The sequence below is a fragment of the Rutilus rutilus genome (genome assembly GCF_951802725.1).
Source record: "Rutilus rutilus genome assembly, chromosome: 13".
In the NCBI taxonomy this organism is placed as follows: Eukaryota; Metazoa; Chordata; class Actinopteri; order Cypriniformes; family Leuciscidae; genus Rutilus; species Rutilus rutilus.
The window spans coordinates 26,933,672-26,954,413 of NC_140218.1; the positions used below are offsets into that span (position 1 = coordinate 26,933,672).

Here is a 20,742-nt window from a genome sequence, read left to right on the forward strand (position 1 = left end):
TACCAACATTGTATTAACAAAAACTAGTTTGGGACTGCTATTTAATAGCTTTAGCATAGGCCTAATGTTTATTTATTAGTACTAGTCTTTACTATTAGTCATATTCTTACAATTTATGTTAAGTAAAGGGGGACAGTACTTGTGTGTGTGGAAATAGCCGGTTTCAATAAAACTACTTGTGACATGTCATATTTGGCTTTGACTTTGACTGAACATTTGCTCTCACTTTGGGGAAAAAATATCGGGATATATATCATATATCGATATTCAGCCTAAATAATCGGGATTTGACTTTTGGTCCATATCGCCCAGCCCTAGTTCCATTGTTGGGACTAAAAACCTAAAACTGGAAGCCATAAAAGACCACGAATCATTCAAATGCCACATCCAGGTAAAAAAGAGAAATATATATATATAAGAGAGAAAGAGAAAATGTCAGTATTTCATTGAGACTTGAGATTAAATAAACTGCTTAAGTATTGTAGATATTGTAGTATTCATTTCCACATGCAGTTACACATTGTCGGTTAAAAACAAGAAAGTGGCTGGTAAAAACATTGAGTGGCTGGTAGATTTTGAAATCCACCAGCCACAGTGGCCGGTGAACAAAAAAGTTAATTTCCATCCCTGGCCTACATACGATGGTATATCAACCAGCTGAGAACTCGTGAAGAGATTATAAAATGTGTAAAGGAGTCAAAACAGCGGCAAGAATTCCTCCATCACACAAACAAACAAAGATCCGCTGCGAGGAGACATGGGACACATGATGGGACACATCGTGACTTTGATGAGAAAAAAACAGGCATGCTTGAGCATTCTGTCCTTTTTAGGGTCACATCTTGTGACATCATGTCCCGTTTTTGGTTCGTTTGGAAGCGGACCGAGACCCATCTTTTCAGCGATCTCGGTTCGCTCGTTTGGTGCGCACCAGGGTTCGGATGGCCGCGTTCACACTTATTCAAATGAACCGCACAAGCAGAGCAACCACACCAGGGTTCGTTTAATCGAGCCAAACATCCCAAGGGTGAACACACCCTAAAAGCCACTCAAGAAGGTGCCTACTAACAGAACAACCTGAATGTTTAACAAGACATCCGTATTCCATGAACTTTATGAAGCAATCAATCATTTACCTTTAACCTGCACAAAACTTATTTTTGGAAGGCTAATTTCAAACGCTAACACTCATGAGAGCTGCCATTTATGACAATTGTGTATGCTCTCACTCCATTCACATCAGACACTTTATTACGGCTGAAATGGTCTAAAAATTATTGAACAGCAAATTATCTGTAGACGGCTAAAAATGAGCATCAGGAGTTCATTCAACCAAATTTTGGCAGCAGGGCGAGGCTGATAGGAACAGTTGCCAAAAAGAAGGGGCTAATGGGACTATGTATTAGGCTATAGCATGGTGTCTGGATGCATGGGGCTATTTTTAGAGAGGTTTCTGAGATAATGGAAGAGGCAGCCCTCATAGAATATCACATTTCATAGCCGGGTTACGAACACATGACAAATTGTGCAGATACACAAAACCACACTGTACGGATACAAGCCGAGTAAAAGATAGGCAGGCTGCATAAGTGAAATTACAGGACTAGACAATATTATCTTGGAGATGTGTGACAGGCTTAGTGCAGAGAGCAGTTTGCTTTAGTGCCTGCTTTTCATTCAGGTGTACTACTATGTAAATACACTTTACTGAGATGGAAATGATGTGGTTTCTGTAGAGAGACTGAACATCAAGGGTGATGAATGCTTGTCAAGCACTAGGCAAGATTTTGAGTCCATTTAAGTTTTTAAACTTCACAAATAGAGTGTGCAGATTACAAAAGCCAAGGCTGAAAAGCACATTTTGTTGCCAAGGACATAAGATGAGCAAATAGGACTGTAGCTTGTTATTGTTGTCCTTTTGCTTTTTAATACATTGTATTATTGTTGGGCTTTTAGATTTTAAAATTGAACAATATTGGGGGATGCACCAATATTAAACATCTGGCCAAAACTGATAAGCCAATAATTAGTATTTCAAGTTATGGCGGATAACCAATTTTACACTATTTTGTTAAAAAATGTTACCATTCAAAAGTTTGGGGTTAGTAAGACATGCAAAGACGCATTGAATTGATCAAAAGTGATGTTACAAAAGATTGATATTTAATATAAATAAATACTTTAGATAAATGCTATTCTTTAGGTCTAAGTGGCCTCCGCTGACACTGCGGATGAAAAAACAAACATTCATCTGCTTTATGTGGTGTTGAACATGAAGTGTCGCACGTTCATCTGTTCTTTTCTTAAATAAATAAAATGCATAATATAGCCTATATGCTCATGATTAAGCATATTAAGTAAGTTCATGATTAAAAATGAAAATGTGAACGAAAACAAAAAGCTATTAAAAGTCTTATCTTTAAAATATTGGTAATAATAGATTATAATGATTTTTCGATTATGACGACATTTTTTTACGACCCTGTCCATCAAAGTGACGCTGCCGCTAATCCAGAGAGAGCAGTTGTCATGTAGGTATGAAACAGCTTCACAAAAGCCCCTTTCACACAGCGCGTTGATCCCGGGAAATTGGCGTCAAATTGCTAGAGTGCCTTCTGTGTGAACGCAAACACGTCCCGGGATCGATGGCGGTATTGATGCCGGGATGGGGACCTAGTAACATTGCCGGGATCAGTCCCGGAACGCACCCTGTGTGAACAAAAGCCAGGACCAATGCCGTAAGGGGTGTGTCATAGTGATGACGCACGTGCCATCGCACGGGCCTTTCGACAACCTATGCTACAGCATATGGGGAACTAGCCAAATCAAACGATCCCAGGACACATTATCCGTGTATTTTCCGGAATCGCTGTGTGAAAGGGGCTAAACAGTCTTTTCATATTATGTATATTTAGTTATTTTTTGTGATCTGACATCTCAGTGTTAAAGCTACTTGTCTGTTGGCCTGATAATGTTTGCACTGATATTTCTCGCTAGTTTGCTGTATATTTATTAATTCATTTATTTATAATTTATATTCATATACTACATTTTAAAAATGTTTTAAAATGTATTCTTTATTCGAATATGCTTTAAATAAAGAATGAATAAATTACATTGTTACACCAGTAGGTGGCGACATATGACTGTTAAACAAATGTAGTCACTGAAGTATTCATTCAAGTGATTTGTTTAAAGTCCAGTAATGAAACAAGTGGAGTCTTTATGAGTAGACATGTGCCGATATACGGTATGTTACGATAATGAATATGCACGACGTTGTTATCGTGGGCACTTCAAAATACCGTGAATAATATTTTTTTTAAGAATTATTCAACATTTTAAGAATTTAAAATGCATTTCAAGAATATTCAACAAATCTCACAACATGAAAATGTTATATATATATATATATATATATATATATATATATATATATATATATATATATATATATATATATTAAAAAAAAAGACTATAGACTGCATCAATTAACATTTTGTCTTAACCTCTTAACTTGCATTTACATTTTACTGAATGAATTTTACTGAATGTTTGAATGAATGCAGCCTTGGTGAGTAAAGCATGAGAGACGTCTTATAAAAAAAAAAAGTAATATTTTGAACGGTACTAGTATATAATATTAAAAACTAAACTTAATGTTGTTAATGCTACAAGTAAATTTAAGCATCATAACATAATAATGTTCATTATGAAAAATTATATTCATTTTGAGAGAAATAAAAATAAAATAAAATACAAATAAAACACCACAAATCTTGATGCAACCTAAAGTATTACCAATGACCCGCCGTTAACCTCGAGCAAACAATTCATACAATAAAACAGACCTGCGGCGTATGCTCCTTTATAGATCACATCAGTGGTGCACCAAGTGCTCAAACTCTCCAGGATGGCAAACACAGATAGCATAAGCATAACTACACTTACTGTCCCGGAACATTTGAATAGGTGTGTGAGTCAGTTGAGATAGGGCAACAGAATAATCACCATTTCCATAGATTACACCAATAGACAGCAAAGAGTGACAAGCAATTCCTTCTCAACTCTTCAGCAACACCTTTCCAGCCCACAAGGTCAACTAGCGCTTATTTTTCAGAAACTGATTATTATGCACACGCATTATGAGCTATAAGTTTCGTTTGCTTCAAGAAATAACCCACACAAAGGTCTAGACTTATTCACTACTCTAACGGGAAAAGGTACCGACTGAATAACGCTAACCAAGAAAGAACCAGTCACCTTGGCCAGCCAAGCGACCAGCCATTACACTTCCTCACCACAACAACAAAGTTTGCTCAATGTTAGCGCACTCGTCTGAAACCCCTTCACCTGAGGGGAAAACCCTCAGTGAAGCCAGAATTTAAGGGGAAACAGAACCTAACACTCCCACCTAAAAAGGAAATATCTGTCACGTTCATCTACACATCCACGCCAATGAGCGCCACACGTGCCGCTTCCTCGGAAAGAGCAAACCGCATTACACTTACTCCTACACTCTCTCAGACTCGTGGCGCTCCTTTCAACCATCACACCATTTTGTCTTAACAGGTGCAATATAGCAATTAATGTAGTATAGATTTTTGTTTCTTGTGCAGACAACAATCACTGAAAGACATCTGAGCATGATACGCCATAAAAGTGTTTATCGAGACATGTCTAGAAAACTGTTAATCATTAATCGGATTATTACATTGACACTACCGGTTTCTAATTCATTGTGTAGCAGGAGGTGGGGGAGGTTAAGAAAATTAAGGCATCAGTTTTGCTCAAGTGATTGAAGCTGTTATTACACAATCATGGCAAAATCTGTCAATCGCCACATAATTCAGTCAGATACTGAGAGCGACAGACAGAAATACGCAGTGTGCAGTTTGTAAATTCTATTTAAATAGCCAATAACTCCTTCAATAACACAGTTGTGAAACACCAGACGGGACAAAACAGGTTTGCCAGCAATGTGACGAAGCTCCAGGATACAGAAAAATGCCTGGAGGAGAAAGATCAGAAAGAACTGGGGTTCGGGAGGGACCCGTATGGAAGTAAAATAATGTCAAATGTTTTTGAAACAAAAAAGCCTGTTGAATTGCACTACTTGGGGAAAAAATAGGCATTGCATTAACCCTGCTTGCATTTTAATGCATTGTATTTTTAGGGCACTTGCACTTTTATGGGCTGAAATTCAACATGGTTGAATATTTAAGCTGTGAATATTTAAATTCAAAACATTTCAAACACATTTTCATTATTAAAAATTCAATAATCCATATTCACCTTTCATATTTCACTTCCAAAATATTCAAACTGTTTAAAAATACAACCTATAATATTCAACAGTTATTTTTCGGTCCATTTTATTTCGCTTTGCAAATTCAGTGGTTCAGATTCGACAGCAAATTCAACATTGACGTCCAGGAACTGCAGGAAAAGCAGTAGATTACCGAGCATACTCTCCATCTGCTGTTAGTCGACCTCACCAGCAGGAGGTGCAAAAGCGCGTGTTGTAGACGAAGACCAGCAACAGAACAAGCCATTCATTCATAAAATGAAAATGATTATCTGTGTCAGTATATGCGGAAAAGATGATAAAGACACAAAAGCTGTGTTTGTGTTTCATTCAATAACTTCATTGTTACTTTCCCTGTGTAGCCTACATGTTATCAGCTTTCTCTACCATGAACGGGATTATAACCGGTTTCCCTCAATACCTCACAGGGTCCGAAATTTACTTTTTGGCTCACCTGCCACGGGGACTGGTAGATGAAAAAATTCACCAGCCAAGCATATTTTACCGGCCAAAAAAATAAACAGCCCTTTTTTTGTCACATACATTCATTTCAGTACATTTAATTGAGATAATAAGGTATTCTGTTGAATATAAAAATAAAAAAATTGTCCAGAGCAAAATTTGAAATGTATAATATAAAAAAAAATCTATCAAAATGAGATAAATATATTAAATATTACTATCATTGGGGTGAAATAAAAAAAAAATTGTCAGTTTTGTTACCTGACTCATGTGGAAGGTAAGGCAGAACGTACTCGGTTATTACTTGCGTAACCTCGGTTCCCTGAGAGATAAGGGAACGCGTATTGCGTTGCAAACGCTATGAGAAAACTCCTTTTCTCGAGAAAAGAACGGCCATGGTGTGTAAAGCAGAAGCAGCCTGGCCAGCGGCGGAGTATGCACGATCCGCGAGTGCTGAAGACGTTCTGCACGGCTTAGATAGATGCGCGGCCTTTCCTCTCCGCTTCTTCCAGTGGCGGGAGCTTCACATATCCTTTTTCCTCAGCGCCGTCAACAGATGAGAGCGTTGAGGCAGAAGAGCGCGTGCGCGCTGAAAATTTCATATTTTGGTATCAACATTGATTCACCCGCCACTGTGGCGGATAGCCTTTTGAGATTTACTCGCCAAACGGAAAATCTACCCGCATTTGGCGCTTGGCGGGTGTTAATTTCGGACCCTGATACCTCATACTCAAGGATTCCCCTTCCGTCGGGACAAAACGCTTAATGTAGCTTTATGGACTAATACAGTGATATAAGACCAAACTCGCACCTTATTGGGGATGTAGGCTGTAGGCTACTGGCTACAGGCAAGCAGACGGACTCAGAATATGAACTTAACGCGCAAAGTTTCATGCTGAGCGTTTCGTGATATACTGGCACAAAATCAACACTTGATCAATTAATACTAACACTTTCTTTTTTCTTCTATTTTATTCTCTCTCTCTCTCTCTCTCTCTCTCTCTCTCTATATATATATATATATATATATATATATATATATAGTATGCCTACGCGTACTGCATTAGCTTAAACTGGGAAGAGTCATAGCACTTGCATATTGTTGTCCTCCTATTGTTAGTTTAACTGTAATTCGCTTTGGATAAAACCGTCTGCTAAATGACTAAATGTAGCCTAATAAATGTAAAATTGGCTTGACATTGGACATTCGCACATTTAGGGACCGTCTCCAAAGTTGCATACAACATTGGCACGTTTCTAACTTCAATAGCAAACTTGAATTTATTTGAATAAATATAAAAAAATCTAAAGGGTGCGCAGTAGGCTATGCCTGACACTACATGAACACTTTACAGTTGGTTTTATGACTGTAAGTCGTTCTATTCAAATGCTATCGAAGTTAGAAACGTGTGTACCAATGTCGTATACACTTTAGAGACGGTCCCTAAATGTGCGAATGTCCAACGTCAAGCCAACTTTATGCCAGTCTATCACTGGGAAACGCTCAGCATTAAGCTTTGCGCGTTGAGTCCATCTGCTTGCCTGCGAGTTTGGTCTTTTATATCACTGTATTAGTCCATTAAGCTACGTTAAGCGTTTTATATGTCCAGCAGGGGAGTCCTTAAGTATTGAGGGAAACCCTAAATAGCCTGCATGAGGCACATCGCCACAATATAAAGTTAAGGCAACTAAACAACCAAGACAAATATGTGTCAACCTCAAAAATGTAACATTGGATCTGTACATCCGCATCGGGGAATAACATTAATCTCGTTCACGGTAGAGACAGATGCATGTAGGCTACACAGGAAGAGTAACCGTGACGACACTGAATTTAACATAAAACCGCTGTCATAATAATCACAAATACACTTACATTGCTGTAAATTAGTTTTATGAATGAATGGCTTACTCTAACTGTTGCTGGTCTTCGTCTACAACACGCGCTTTTGCACCTCCTTCTGGTGAGGTCGACTAACAGCAGATGGAGAGTATGCTCGGCAATCTACTGCTTTTCCTGCAGTTCCTGGATGTCAGTGTTGAATTTACTGTCGAATCTGAACCACTGAATTTGCAAAGCGAAATAAAATGGACCGAAAAATGCCTGTTGAATATTATAGGTTGTATTTTTAAACAGTTTGAATATTTTGGAAGTGAAATATGAAAGGTGAATATGGATTACTGAATTTTTAATAATGAAAATGTGTTTGAAATGTTTTTAATTGAAATATTCACAGCTTAAATATTCAACCATGTTGAATTTCAGCCCATAAAAATGCAAGCCCTAAAAATACAATGCATTAAAATGCAAGCATGGTTAATGCAATGCCTATTTTTTTCAAGTAGTGCAATTCAACAGGCTTTTTTGTTTCAAAAACATTTGACATTATTTTACTTCCATAGCACCGCAGGGGGTTGATGTGAGTTGATCAAAAGCTAACGATTAATTAAACTGAACGTCATATTACAAACAAATGGGGCTGCACAATTAATTGAAATAAAACTGAAATAGTGATTATCTTATCAAATAGAGATGATCAAATCAAAGGCTGTGATTTAGTTTATGTAGTAGAAGTTTCAGAGTGAAGAGCGGGAGTGTGTTCATACTAGGGCTGCACGATATTGAAGATGAAGATTAAATAATGCGATTTTCGATATGCGATACGATAATACTTAAAAAGTGTGTAAAGTAAACTTAAATTATCTTTAAAATATATTTTAAATACGTGTTTCACATTCTTTTAGTGACAAGAAAACATCCCTACAACTTCTGAAAGTGATCATCAGTGTTTTACTGAAACATAAGAAGTGGTATTTTAACATCAGTGTAAACCACGGGGTTCAGGGTTTCAGGTTATCCTGAATTTCTCTGTCTTTTATCATGATCCCAGTTATTGCAAGCTGTTCTTGCAAAATATATACATTTGTGATATTTTGATATATTGTGCAGCCTTGGTTCATATGCATGCAGCTTATATAGGCTCCCTTCACAGTCACTCTTCATTAACTGACAGCAGCTTTTATATCTGAGAGGAGAGCGGAGCGCAAAACTGACGGGAGCCGCTCCGGTGGACATGAAAACCCACAACATGCGCTAGAAGTGCGTTTGTGCAACCCGGAGCGGCTCTCTCCCGCCGTATGACGAGACAGACAACTTTGTCCAGTCCGGTTCGGTTCACACAGCGCATGTTTCCCAAGAATGTGGTTGTCCTGAAAATGTACAGGTGTGAGTTTGGTTATGCGGTGTCAGTCCCGTATACAACTGAACTGTGTGTAAACATAAGCACGTTAAGGAATCAAATACAGGACTGACAACTGTATTCTTCTGCTGTGTGAACGTGGCCATTCTGTGTTTTCAGAGTGGGGAATTGGGAAGGAAATGTGTGCTATAGGTTTTTTTCTCACGTCAAACATTTTTAGGGAAAGAAGTTTACAGCATTCCTCCAATAAAAGCTTGAGGATTTTACATGTTAAAAGCTTGAGGGTTTGAAAGTTTGAAAGCGAAGAATAAGACAAATAGGCTATTTGTATTGCACCTTGGTCGGTTCCTGTAAGGAGTGAATATGAGACATTAAAATCAATAAAAACTATAAAAAGATTGAATATTTTGTTTACCTGCATGTCATGTGACCAATAACTGTGAACTGTGAACATGTGTCATTAAATTGTTTAAATATTAACTTAAAATCTCAGGTTGAACTTCAAGTAAATGGGTTCAACTTGAAGGGTTAAGTAAGGGTTTTGGTTGACAAAAAAAAAAATTAACCTTTGGAAATCCCTGCATTAACATATTAAAATCTCTTGAATGCCTTACTGAAAGTGTTTTCCAGTTGTGCTGAATAGACAGATCCTCACAATGGACTGTAAAGTGAGGGAACCCGATCCTAAGGGCAGGTAACACCTGGTTTAAGAACAGACAACTCGGGTAATAAAGACAGAATGGGATGCCTGTATAAGAGCTCCAACAAATGATTAACTGAATTGTAAATGCTCAGAGGCAAATGGAGAAATGAAACCTGTCAAGGGGCGTTGCTTTTCTTTTGTTTGTTGTAGTTTCAACAACTTTAACATCAAACAGTGAAACTAAAGGAGAACTTTTTAACTCCTTAGTACACTCGTGAAGAATAACGAAACTGAGCACACCGAGCAAACAAAAGAAATAGTGGCTGTGAAAGCCTAGTGTTCTGCAAGCCTAGGCAGCACGTTGAGGCATTATAGGTGCCTAAAAATACTGTCTAGGAAGGAGCTTCACCAGGTTGAGACAAACCCAAAGTTACACCTCTATCCTGCATGTGAGTCCCTGTTTAAACCTGCTGACCAAAATCAAACCACCCAGTCAGGATTAACACTCAGCTGAATTATGTTTGACTAATGCCAAATGACAAACACTGTAATACAGGCTGTATAATAAGTTTGAATGGACGAGGATGCTTTACTTTTGCTTTATTTATTCTAAATGTATTTATTTGATTCATTTTGTCAGAAAAAAGTATGTGTAGGTATATTTGATATGATAAATAGTCAAATTAATGTATGTATAATTTGTACGTTCGTTCATATATAAGATCGTATATGTACAGTATATTTTATGCAAGCTGTGTTGATATTTGTTTTGTTGTCGTAACAATTTAATAATAAAAAACAGTGATGAGACGAGGTGATTTACGACAGAGACATAACGTTACTGTCTTGAACTGAAGTTACTCTGGCTGTTTTTGTTCTCCACATGAACTGAACCAAAGGCACATGTTAGCCAGCTAACACTCCCATGAGGGCTTTAAAATACTGTCCTACGACAATAACTGTGTGTTATGCAAGCCACCGACTCTGTTCAAGGCAAATTACCTGTAATAAAATACTAAATAAATGGCGATAAAACTGTGGAGAGCGTTGAATTAGCTGCCCCTCCTGTCTGACTGTCTACTCTCCAGCGCTGCCGTTAGTTGTGATAAGGCTAATAACTAGCAAATCAACCTCACATGTAAATTAGGAATGAACACCGAGAAAGAAACTTGATAAAAAGAAGAAACTCACCGGGGATGAAATGGTTTCTCAACGGGCAGATATTGAAAACTTTCACGGTGACCGCGGAACGAACTTTCGCGAGCTGTGAAGCGCAGTGCGTCGCTCTCCCATGAAGCTCGCGTAGCAGCGCGCGCTGGCCGACACTGCCGCGTGTAGCACAATGTAAACAAGTGTATTCATCCGCAGTGCGCGTCCTAGGGACTACTTTACGGACAACGCAAACAGCTTTTGCACGTATACGGTGCCGTTTACAGCGAGCGTTGAATTATAAACCATAAACGATATTAATTGGATAAAGTTATTGTGTGAGTCGAGGCAAAACACATTTTTTGTCGTATGTTTCAGAGTAGCTGTAGAGGCGTGACGTCACGTCCACCTGCTGCTGAGGGCTGAAGTGATTCGTCGCTCAAGGAGCGAGGAACAAATACTGTTGCGCACATGACTAAATATGTGTCCTTTCATGGTACATTGATCAATGACATGATAAACACGAGCGGGCGGTAAAATAAAACCTATAGAGCTTCCACAAATCTGGTGAAATGTGAATTAACTAAATGTAATGTAGATGCAGACGAGTGACGACGTGAAATTGCGTTTGACGGAGGGGCAGCGCCACCTTGCGGTGAACAAAATTGTGCACAATTACAGGATTCTTCATTCATTGCAGACCACATACATAAAGTACTTCATTAGTGCATGCAGTTGAAATAAAAGACACAATATTATGTTGAAAATAACTGCAATACTCATACTTCGAATTCTGCTTCGTATTTATTCAATATTTCAAAACCTATAAGCAAAAGAAAAGAAAGAAAAAAAACGAATAATATAACTGATTAAATACATAGAGAAAACCAAAACATTCTATGAGTGAAACCCTGGGAGAACACAAGGCACCATTCCAGAAGATTGACAATCAGTTTGAGGTTTCAGATCCTGATTGGGAGCCTGGAAAACCGACAAATGCTCCAGAAATCCACATCAGAACTCACATATCTCATGTAGAGATTGAGTGATAGGTAGGAAAAGGCTTAAATATGAAAGGTCAGCTGCATGTACAGGTTATTTTGCACATCCCTGTCCATATGAAGGACAAACTCATAATTGTGCTTTTTTTTTAGTGCATTAAGAGACCTGGTTCGTGATGCAGGTCTTTTCGGGCTTGACAAACCTAAATAAAATCGGCACACAGCATCACGCGAGACACGGCAGAAAGTGAGAATCGGTAAAGACAAACATAAGAAACGTGGTTGTAACTCCCTCTATGCCTATGCAGAAGGACGCAGGACATGATAAATTATAACATAGGAGAACAGAAAGGAATTTTCTTTGGTACTGAAAAACTAAAAAATATATGCTCTGATGATTACACAAGTCATTTTCAGTTACATAATTTGACAATATCTACACTAGCCCCTCTCGACTCAGGTTTTCCAACATAACCATCCATCCAAACACAATAAAACAAACTACAATAATAAGCACTCTGAAACAAGACACAGTGTGATTATACTGAATAAAAAGGCAGTTAGGAGCAAATGCGTACGTAAAAAAAAGAAAAAAAAGAAGGACTTATATTAAGCATTTGGACTATTCTGACAAAGACGAGACACTTATGGGATTTGGGGCTACAGTTAATAACATAATGCAGGATTTCAAACCACAACGCAGTAACCAAAAAAAAGAAAAGAGAAGTTCAACAGTGCTCAGACGCCATTCTAAAACAGCTTTCATTTACATAAAATACTACAAGAGGAGGTCTGGATACAGTTTTCCGAAATCATAAAAGCAAAGCCGTTTGCAAGATGCAAGATTTTTACCCTCATGTGATTAATTCAGGATTATTTAAATGTCCTTAAATATTCAGTTCGGGGGTGAAACCGAGGAATTGCATATGCATTTCGCTGTATATTTACGGTTGCAACCAAGGTTGTCTTACACCCACTTACATTTGCTCTGAAATCATTAACCTCCAAGCCAAAGAGATTTTTATTTAATTTTTTTTTCAAAGAGAAATGTGCAATACTTTTGCATAAAAAATAGTTTCCCAGAAACGCATTAAGCTTAGCCTTGGACTATTTCTTTTAGTTTAAGGTTATGCCTAATGTGCGTCTGGGAAAACAGCCCTAAGAGTTTGATCCTAATGGACGCTCTAACTCTTCAAATAAAATGTCTAACACGTCGAGTATATATTTTGACAAGCAGCAACTGTCACCGGACTGCACATTTAATCAATAAACCTAGAAATAGGGGAGGGGGAATGATAACAATTGGCAACATTGCTCTGTTGTGATGATTTATAATACATATGCTACTACGTGATCTTTACTGATATCGCCTAAATACCTGGTGTGAGAAAACTCCTCACGCAAAGCTTGGAGGGATCATCTGCAACGCTTACAACTTAAAAACAGGGCTTTAACATTCCCTATGATATCAAACAACTACAAAACCCAAGAGTTCTTTTGTTTTTGTCTTCCGTTTTCAGTCCATTTTCTAGGATCAGTCCAAAAAGAGGGAAAAACGTGACGAATGTGCAAAGCTTGCTAATGTCTTGAGCGACCACCTTCAAATGCATGGTGCTCCTCGTGTGCTGAAAAAGGAAGAAGTTTTAAATCAGTCACTGTTCTTACACTTGAATACAATTCGAATAAAAAAAAACGTATCGAACATAACTGAACGGCATAGGAACAAATGTAATGCTAATGTCATCTAATGTTCTGTAAACAGTAAACAGTGTGACATTAAGTGAGAAGAATGTGACACTTACGTTTATAAAATACTGCTTTAAAAGATATCTGTGGAAGAAGCTCGTAGATTCTTCCTAAAACGTTTGCCTCATTGGCAAAAGAGGCGTTTCCATTCCAGACCTGAACCACATCTTCTCTTTCTCTCACGCTGACACTCACTCCTACAACTTCATCCTCTAAAAGACAGACAGAAATTATTATTCTTTAATCGTTCTTATTCATTTTAAAACCCACTGGTGCTCTTCGGTCACTTTAAGACAGATTTAAAAAAAAAAGTACGTTTAAAATGTAAAAAAAAAAAAATGTGTACTTCATCAGAATGGTATGACAATGTGAGTTTTGTGGCAAAAAATTTAATAGAAAATTGTGGACATTATTTCAAAAAGGTTAAATAGTAAAAAAAAAAAAAAAATAGAAATGAATGGGAAATTAAAGGAAAAAAAAAAAAAAAAAGTGTTACAATCTACAAATCAGCTACAATGCTAAATAAATGTATTGTGTTCATCATAATTATTGCATAAATCTTATTTAGTACCATTCAATTCCTTCAAAATATTAAATAAAAAATATTATTAAAGTAAAATACATTACTTTGGTGAAAAAAAGTTATATTTGTTATACACTGGGATAATTATGAGTGTGACCCCTAAATGAGGAGCACCAGAGGGGTTAAATGATATCAATAAAACAAACAAATATAAATAATTTACTAAAACTCATATCTACACTCACCTGATGCACAATAATCCGTGAATTGTTCACCGATCGTAGCCAACAGCAACTCTTTCCACACAGCTGACTGTGAGAAAAACAGATACGGGCAATAAAATTACAATCTGGCAGCGATCAAACACACCAGAAAGCATTAGGAAAATACTGAATCTGTGAAGTGCGCATTTTATGTATTTACAGTCTAACAGTCAAAAAGCTTTAGGCTTGAACTGAAACCATTAATAAACAGACTTACTGTGCTCTCCTTTGGCACTTTCATTTTCCAAACGCCTCCCTTTGCATTGCTTTCCTCTTCCCTGTGTTGACATAGAGAACAATATATTCAACTAAATGGTTTTATGTGAACTGCTTTAAAGACATTTCCAAAACTAAAGTGTAATGAAATGTACACTACCGTTAAAAAGTTTGGGGTCTGTAAGATTTTTTTTATTTTATTTTTATGTCTTCAGTGTCACATAATCCTGCAGAAATCATTCTAATATGCTGATTTGATGCTCATTTCTTATTATTATCAATGATGAAAACAGTTGAGCTACTTAAAGGTGCCTTGTGTAAAAATAAATAAATTCATACTCCACATTCCATACCAGATGGGGGCAGTATACCTCCAGAAAGTGAGTTGGTCTACTCTAGAGTATGAATATCTTCAAGCTACTCCCCTTCACCTTTACCAGTGAATATGTTCATATTCGTTTTGTTCATATTACATTTTTATTGTTAGTTTGAATTACATTAATTTGACAGACAGCATTCGCTGATGTTGACCAAGCTAGCGCCAACGTAACCAGAGCTTCCAACTCTCACGCATTAACCGTGAGACACACGCAAACACTTTTCACACGCTCTCACCCCACACATCAATTTTCTCACGCACAGAAAAATCGCGAAGCAAAGAGGACACGGATACCGACAGACTAGACAGAGCAGGTTAGTTATGATATAAAAAAAATCTCAGCTCTCAGATTCTGTCAATTTTATCACGCAATTCAAACAATAAATACCGTTTTGGCGCTTGTAAATGTTACACGACAGATCCTAGCGCACGTAAACCGAACATCTCTACTAGCTAATAATAGTAAAAAAACACGAACACTGAAAGATACAGTAACGTTAGGCTACAATTTACCAAAATGTATTCCTCATACATAATATCGACCAATCAGTGTTTTTTTATCAGCGTGAAGAGGTCAATAACACAGCTGGAGAACAATTATGTCAGATTTACCTCAGGAAAGCCATTTAATATACATAATATAGGTCACGTAGTTGGCAAGAAAAAAAGAGCAATAGAGATTGTGCTATGTGTACTATATTACAATACTGTATTTATGAACGTTATATACGTTTATCGAACAGCCTTCGATACATTTCTATGTTATAACTTCCCGAAAATCTACACAAACATATAAAACAAACTTCTAACGAAATACTAACAGCATCTTACTTACCAATCCAAAAGAAATGTTGCAAGTTCGGAGTCAAACCTCATTTTTTTCATGTCCATTAGTTGTCTCCAGCGATGGAAAGCAGTGCCAATGTTTACTCTGGTTCTGTTCCTTTTTTATCAGATTTTATTTGAATGTAGTAGTGGGGCTGTAGGCTACTTTCCACACGGATTGACATCAGGTTCTAGTACGCCCACAAGCCGTGCGAGTTATTCGTGTATTGCATGTTTGGCTGGTGGTTATGTTGCCCGCATACCGCCTCCCATGGCCGAAACTGGTATTACGACACCTGTCGGGCCGTGGCTAGTAATGCTAATGCTAATTTAGGTTGATATCTCTGCAGCACTATAACTTGACATTTTTTTTATGACATCATCGCCCTTATTTCTTCTCATTCTTTTGATGCGTGTAGCTAATTTTTTGGATATTTTTACCTCAATTTTTACACATAGCACCTTTAATATGTTTGTGGAAACACTTTTTTTAGGATCATTTGATGAATAGAGAGTACAAAAACAGCATGTATTTGATCAATAATGCATCCTTGCTGAATAAAAGTAATTAATTGGCTGAATCTTCTTGCATGAAACTCAAACTCACCATAGTGGTCTTCTTTCTCCTCGCATTAAATGATAGCTACACCTCAGAGGAAGGCCGGACACAGAAGGGATGTTGTTGTACACGCTCCAGAAACTCTGTATGTAATAATAAACAAGTAATAAAAACTCAGTGAGTGTTTTAGCGCAATTTTCTCACGTCATGGGATCTGTCACAGAGCTACCCTCTGCTCTTGTGACCCCTTGTTAGCCCTTTCAACACACACATGTACACACATTTGGTTTGTAAAAGACTCTTTATTTACCTTGAAGTACCAGCAACAGGAGAGATGGATTAGCCACAAAAATATATACCTACAACTATACTGTTGTGTTTCAGACTGGCCACCTGAGCACTAACTCAGAGGACATTTAAAGTTTGCTACAAACTGTTGATTATCGCATGGATCAGCATATATGGTGGCGGACATCTTGATTTGAGTAAAAGACTGGAATGGACTTTTCTCATGCTTTTATACCTGTACTGTGTTGCATCATGGGGAGTGGGAGATACCAAGTGTGGTGGGAAAAGAGGGGGAATTGGTTTGATGTCATTGATGTTTATTTCCTCTAATTACTATGGAAGTTTATTTATTGAAGCTTGTACTGTTATTTGAATTTGTGTGGTGAAGGAACTGGTTACTTGATCACATACTATTGTTACTTGGAATGTATTACATGTTTATGGTCTTAATTACTTTCCCAGGTGATTATTGGTGAGAAATGGTTGTACCCAGGTGTATAAATTCTCACAGAATTGAGTGATCAGGAGGGCTAAGACTGTTGGTAGTGAATGCAGTATCTGCTGAGTACTTTGATTGAAGGAACAGACCTGATACAAGGTTCTTGTGGTTTATATTGAAGTTTTTTTCTTTTTTTTTGAATTTTTCATGCCTTGGCACCTGTGACCCCCTGTACTTTGCTGGCTTGGGAGAACCTAAAATAAACACTTTAATGGCATTTAACGACCTCCATGTGTTATTCTGAAGAACAGTGAATGGTCCCTGTGACAGGATCACAACACTCAAAATTCAATTTTTGAAGCATAAAGGAAAGTTTTTTGATCATATCTTTTTTTCTAATATTATTGTAAATTTTAGAAGCTATCTGTTTCAACTCGATAGCTATTATGGTTGCCGAGAAATTAGCAAAAAACAGATTTTTTCTGGAATTTCCAGGAAATCCAAAATCTTTTCCTGGATTTTTTTTGTGCGTTCCCGAGATTAGACCTTCCTTAACATAATGCCAAAAACCCGAAGTCTCTAGGTGGTCTGGTTGAGGAGTAGATAGAAGTGCAAGATTGGTGCGCACAGACAGAACGAACAGAAATCATGAGTTAACAATCGCAATTTTGTCCGGTGGAAAATTGCGCTAAAAAAGATGATGCACAATGTATGGGAGACAATATTTTTCCAATTCTAACAGAAAACCCCATTTCTGCTGGTTTGCAAAAGCATTAAACAGTTAATTGTGTTGTTTATTAATGTAAATAATAATGTTTTGATTCCTAATATCACTTAAGGCATATAAATCCAAATTGAAGCATTAATAAATGGAAAAAACAATCATACGGTCAATATATTTATTATCAGTACCAACATAAAAAACATCAGTAATTTATTAGCATCTGTCAAATTCTGACTGCCTCCACATCTGCATATTTCACAATGAAAACTCCATCAAAACAGAAATAACACACACTTCATAGATATTAAAACCACCCGTTTTTCAGGCTGGTCCGGCAAAACATAAAATTTGTGCTCAATTAGCTGTAAATGGCAATTGAAAAACACTTATAATAAAGGTGCAACACCTACCTGTACAGTGTGGACGGTATATATCTTTTTCAGATTTGATTCACACTCTGCTGCCGTTGTACCTGGTAATGACCTGGAAGATAAATAAAGTAGAATTACAAGGTGTTTGTTGACAAATAGCTTTAAAAGAATCACATTTTTAATTCTGTCATCACTTACTCGTTCCAAACCTGTATGACTTTCTGTCTTCTGTGGAACAAAGGTGAATTTCTGAGTAATATTATCAAAAGAGTGGCCAGGATAACTGAACTGGTGCCGTCACGCTTCAAAATGACAGCTGGCTGCTGTGGAGAGCTGTGCTTTTTGTCATTTTGGAGCTTGACAGCCTCGTATTATGTGATAAAGAGAGGTCAAGTCAGGATATTCTTCAGAAGTTCACCTTTTGTGTTCCACAGGCAATAAAACGTCGTACAATTTTGCAATGCCATGAGTGTGAGCAAATGATAACAGAAGTTTCACTTTTATCCCTTCAAATGAGACATTTGTGCTTCACTAAGCTGGGCACATCACCCATATCTGTGTCATAAATCATAGATTCATAGAGGTTTTATCTTCTGTCTAATGTCAGTGCTTGTGATCATGTAATGAGACAGAACACAAGCCTTTCACAATCGTTATGGCAACCAAATGTCAAGTCAGTAAATAGGACTTCAACCCTTTGAAAATCATTACCAAAAGAGAATTGTACGGAAGATAAGCTGAAGAAAAAAGAAACTACATTATTTATCACAGGTTTACAGCATTTTTTTTTTTTCAGTGACATTATATAGTGTAAATGACGTTTTTATGCAAATTAACAATCAACATAACATTAGATGTGGCCATTTCACAATCTCATGAGTTGTTTTGCATTGACAGTGTCCTACATTTAAAAAAAATTCAAACAAAACAAAACTTAACTGGGCTCATGACAGAGCCTTGAGGTACACCCTTACAGTATTAACTTACACTGCTACATGATTTCCAGAGCTTCAGAAAGGACATGATATCTGATATTAAATAACAACCATGACCTACAGGTGACTCGACCTACTTTACTAAGTTATTATATCAGCTCTGCATTATAGAGCCCAGAAAGCTTACAAACACTAAATATAGCCACTTGAACCGTGTGATGGTGTTAGATGTGCTCGTTTAGAACCTGAAAAGAGTAAGATTAACTATTAAAAAAAAAGAGAAATTTAAATCTTGGGCCTTTGTTAACAGGCTTGTGAATGTAGAAAGTCGAATCCATTCTAGCAGCTAACTTAACAGTAATATGACAACACCACCCTACCGATCGAGCCAGAAGGTCCAGGGCGAGTGCAGAGGCAGAGAGGTGCCGTCCTCGACGCTGTTGGTGATGTTTTCCAGCTCTCTCTCGTCGATGTGGATGTTGTTTTCTGTAGAGTTCACAGGGCTGCTTTGTCTCGCCGTGTTCAGCTGCAGGTTCGGGGCTGCAGGAACCGCCATTTTTGCTTTATTACCTCTAATCGCTATGTGAGTGTTTTGCTGGGAGGTCTATATTAACTTCCACATCCAAAGATAGCAGATTATTGATGCTGCTGACTCATCTGCAGTTCGGCCGGCTGGACTTGCCGCGTCACCGACACAACAACAACAGAGGGTGAAGTCACACACAGCGCAATCTGTCTCAAATAATATACACTTCAAAATAAAAGCATACAGACATGTTTTAAAGGGATAGTTCACCTAAAATTGAAAATCCAGTCATCATTTACTCATCCTCATGTTGTTACAAACCTGTATGATTTTCTTTCTTCTGTTGAACAATAAAGAAGTTGACGGCACCCATTGACTTCCATCGTATTTCCCCCCCTATGGAAGTCCACTGTCTGATTAACGTTACCAGCAAACATTCTTTAACGCGTCCTGTAACAAATTCTTCACTCGCGGGTCAAAATGACCCGAAGCCCTCAAATTATACTTCATTTTTATTTTTTAGTCCAGAGAGCATATTTTATTTCATTTTAATATTTTTTTTTCTATTTTTAATGCAATTTGTTGGAGATTTTTTGTTATTTTATTTACATTTAAACTACTAGATTTGACCAATACATAAAAACAATACATCAGAACTCCTCAAATCCATTAAAAACATTTGTTTGTGTGTGTGTGTGTTTCAAGTGCGACAAAAGTCCTAGTGTGTGTTTGTGTTTCAAGTGCGACAAAAGTCCGAGTGTGTGTGTGTTTCAAGTGCGACAAAAGTCCTAGCGTCTTGTCTTGGACCCCTCCGATGATGACAGGATTTTCAATTTTGGGTGAACTATCCCTTTAAAATAACTGGTCTAATTTTAAAAATCCTGATGAAAGAACAATCATAAACTGGTAGCTGATTTCTAGCTTGTCCGTTTGCTGGTGATAGTTATTTGAGCATCTTGGACCATCAAAAAACAGAAATAAAGCCAAAATAAAATATAGCCTAATATAAAGATTACATGAAAAACTTAAAATACTTAAATGCAAATTAGTGATTAGATTAGTGAAAATGAGTTAAGATAATGTAATCTTGGCGCTTAATTTAAATTTAAGTAGGCCTACTAAAATTACAAACTTAATAAATATAAAAAAATTGTAAAAGCTGAATTGAAATGTATGTATATATAT

At 37.2% G+C, this 20,742-nt stretch overlaps 2 protein-coding genes across 2 annotated transcripts in view; both read right to left on the minus strand.

The window, feature by feature from the left end:
• Positions 1-11,191, minus strand: part of foxp1a (forkhead box P1a) — a 47,220-nt gene extending 36,029 nt beyond the window's left edge. The window contains exon 1 of the mRNA XM_084427699.1: positions 10,805-11,191. The gene's annotated coding sequence lies outside the window, so the exon portion shown is untranslated. The remainder of the gene's footprint in view (positions 1-10,804) is intronic.
• A 356-nt stretch (positions 11,192-11,547) lies between these two features.
• eif4e3 (eukaryotic translation initiation factor 4E family member 3) lies at positions 11,548-19,768 on the minus strand. Its single transcript, XM_084427701.1, has 7 exons — positions 19,412-19,768; positions 18,136-18,208; positions 16,323-16,417; positions 14,513-14,573; positions 14,278-14,344; positions 13,566-13,721; positions 11,548-13,388 (listed from the first exon to the last, which is right to left on the minus strand). The coding sequence occupies exons 1-7, from the start codon at positions 19,585-19,587 to the stop codon at positions 13,342-13,344; spliced, it is 675 nt and encodes a 224-aa protein (XP_084283827.1). The 5' UTR covers positions 19,588-19,768; the 3' UTR covers positions 11,548-13,341.
• Positions 19,769-20,742: the final 974 nt, after the last annotated feature.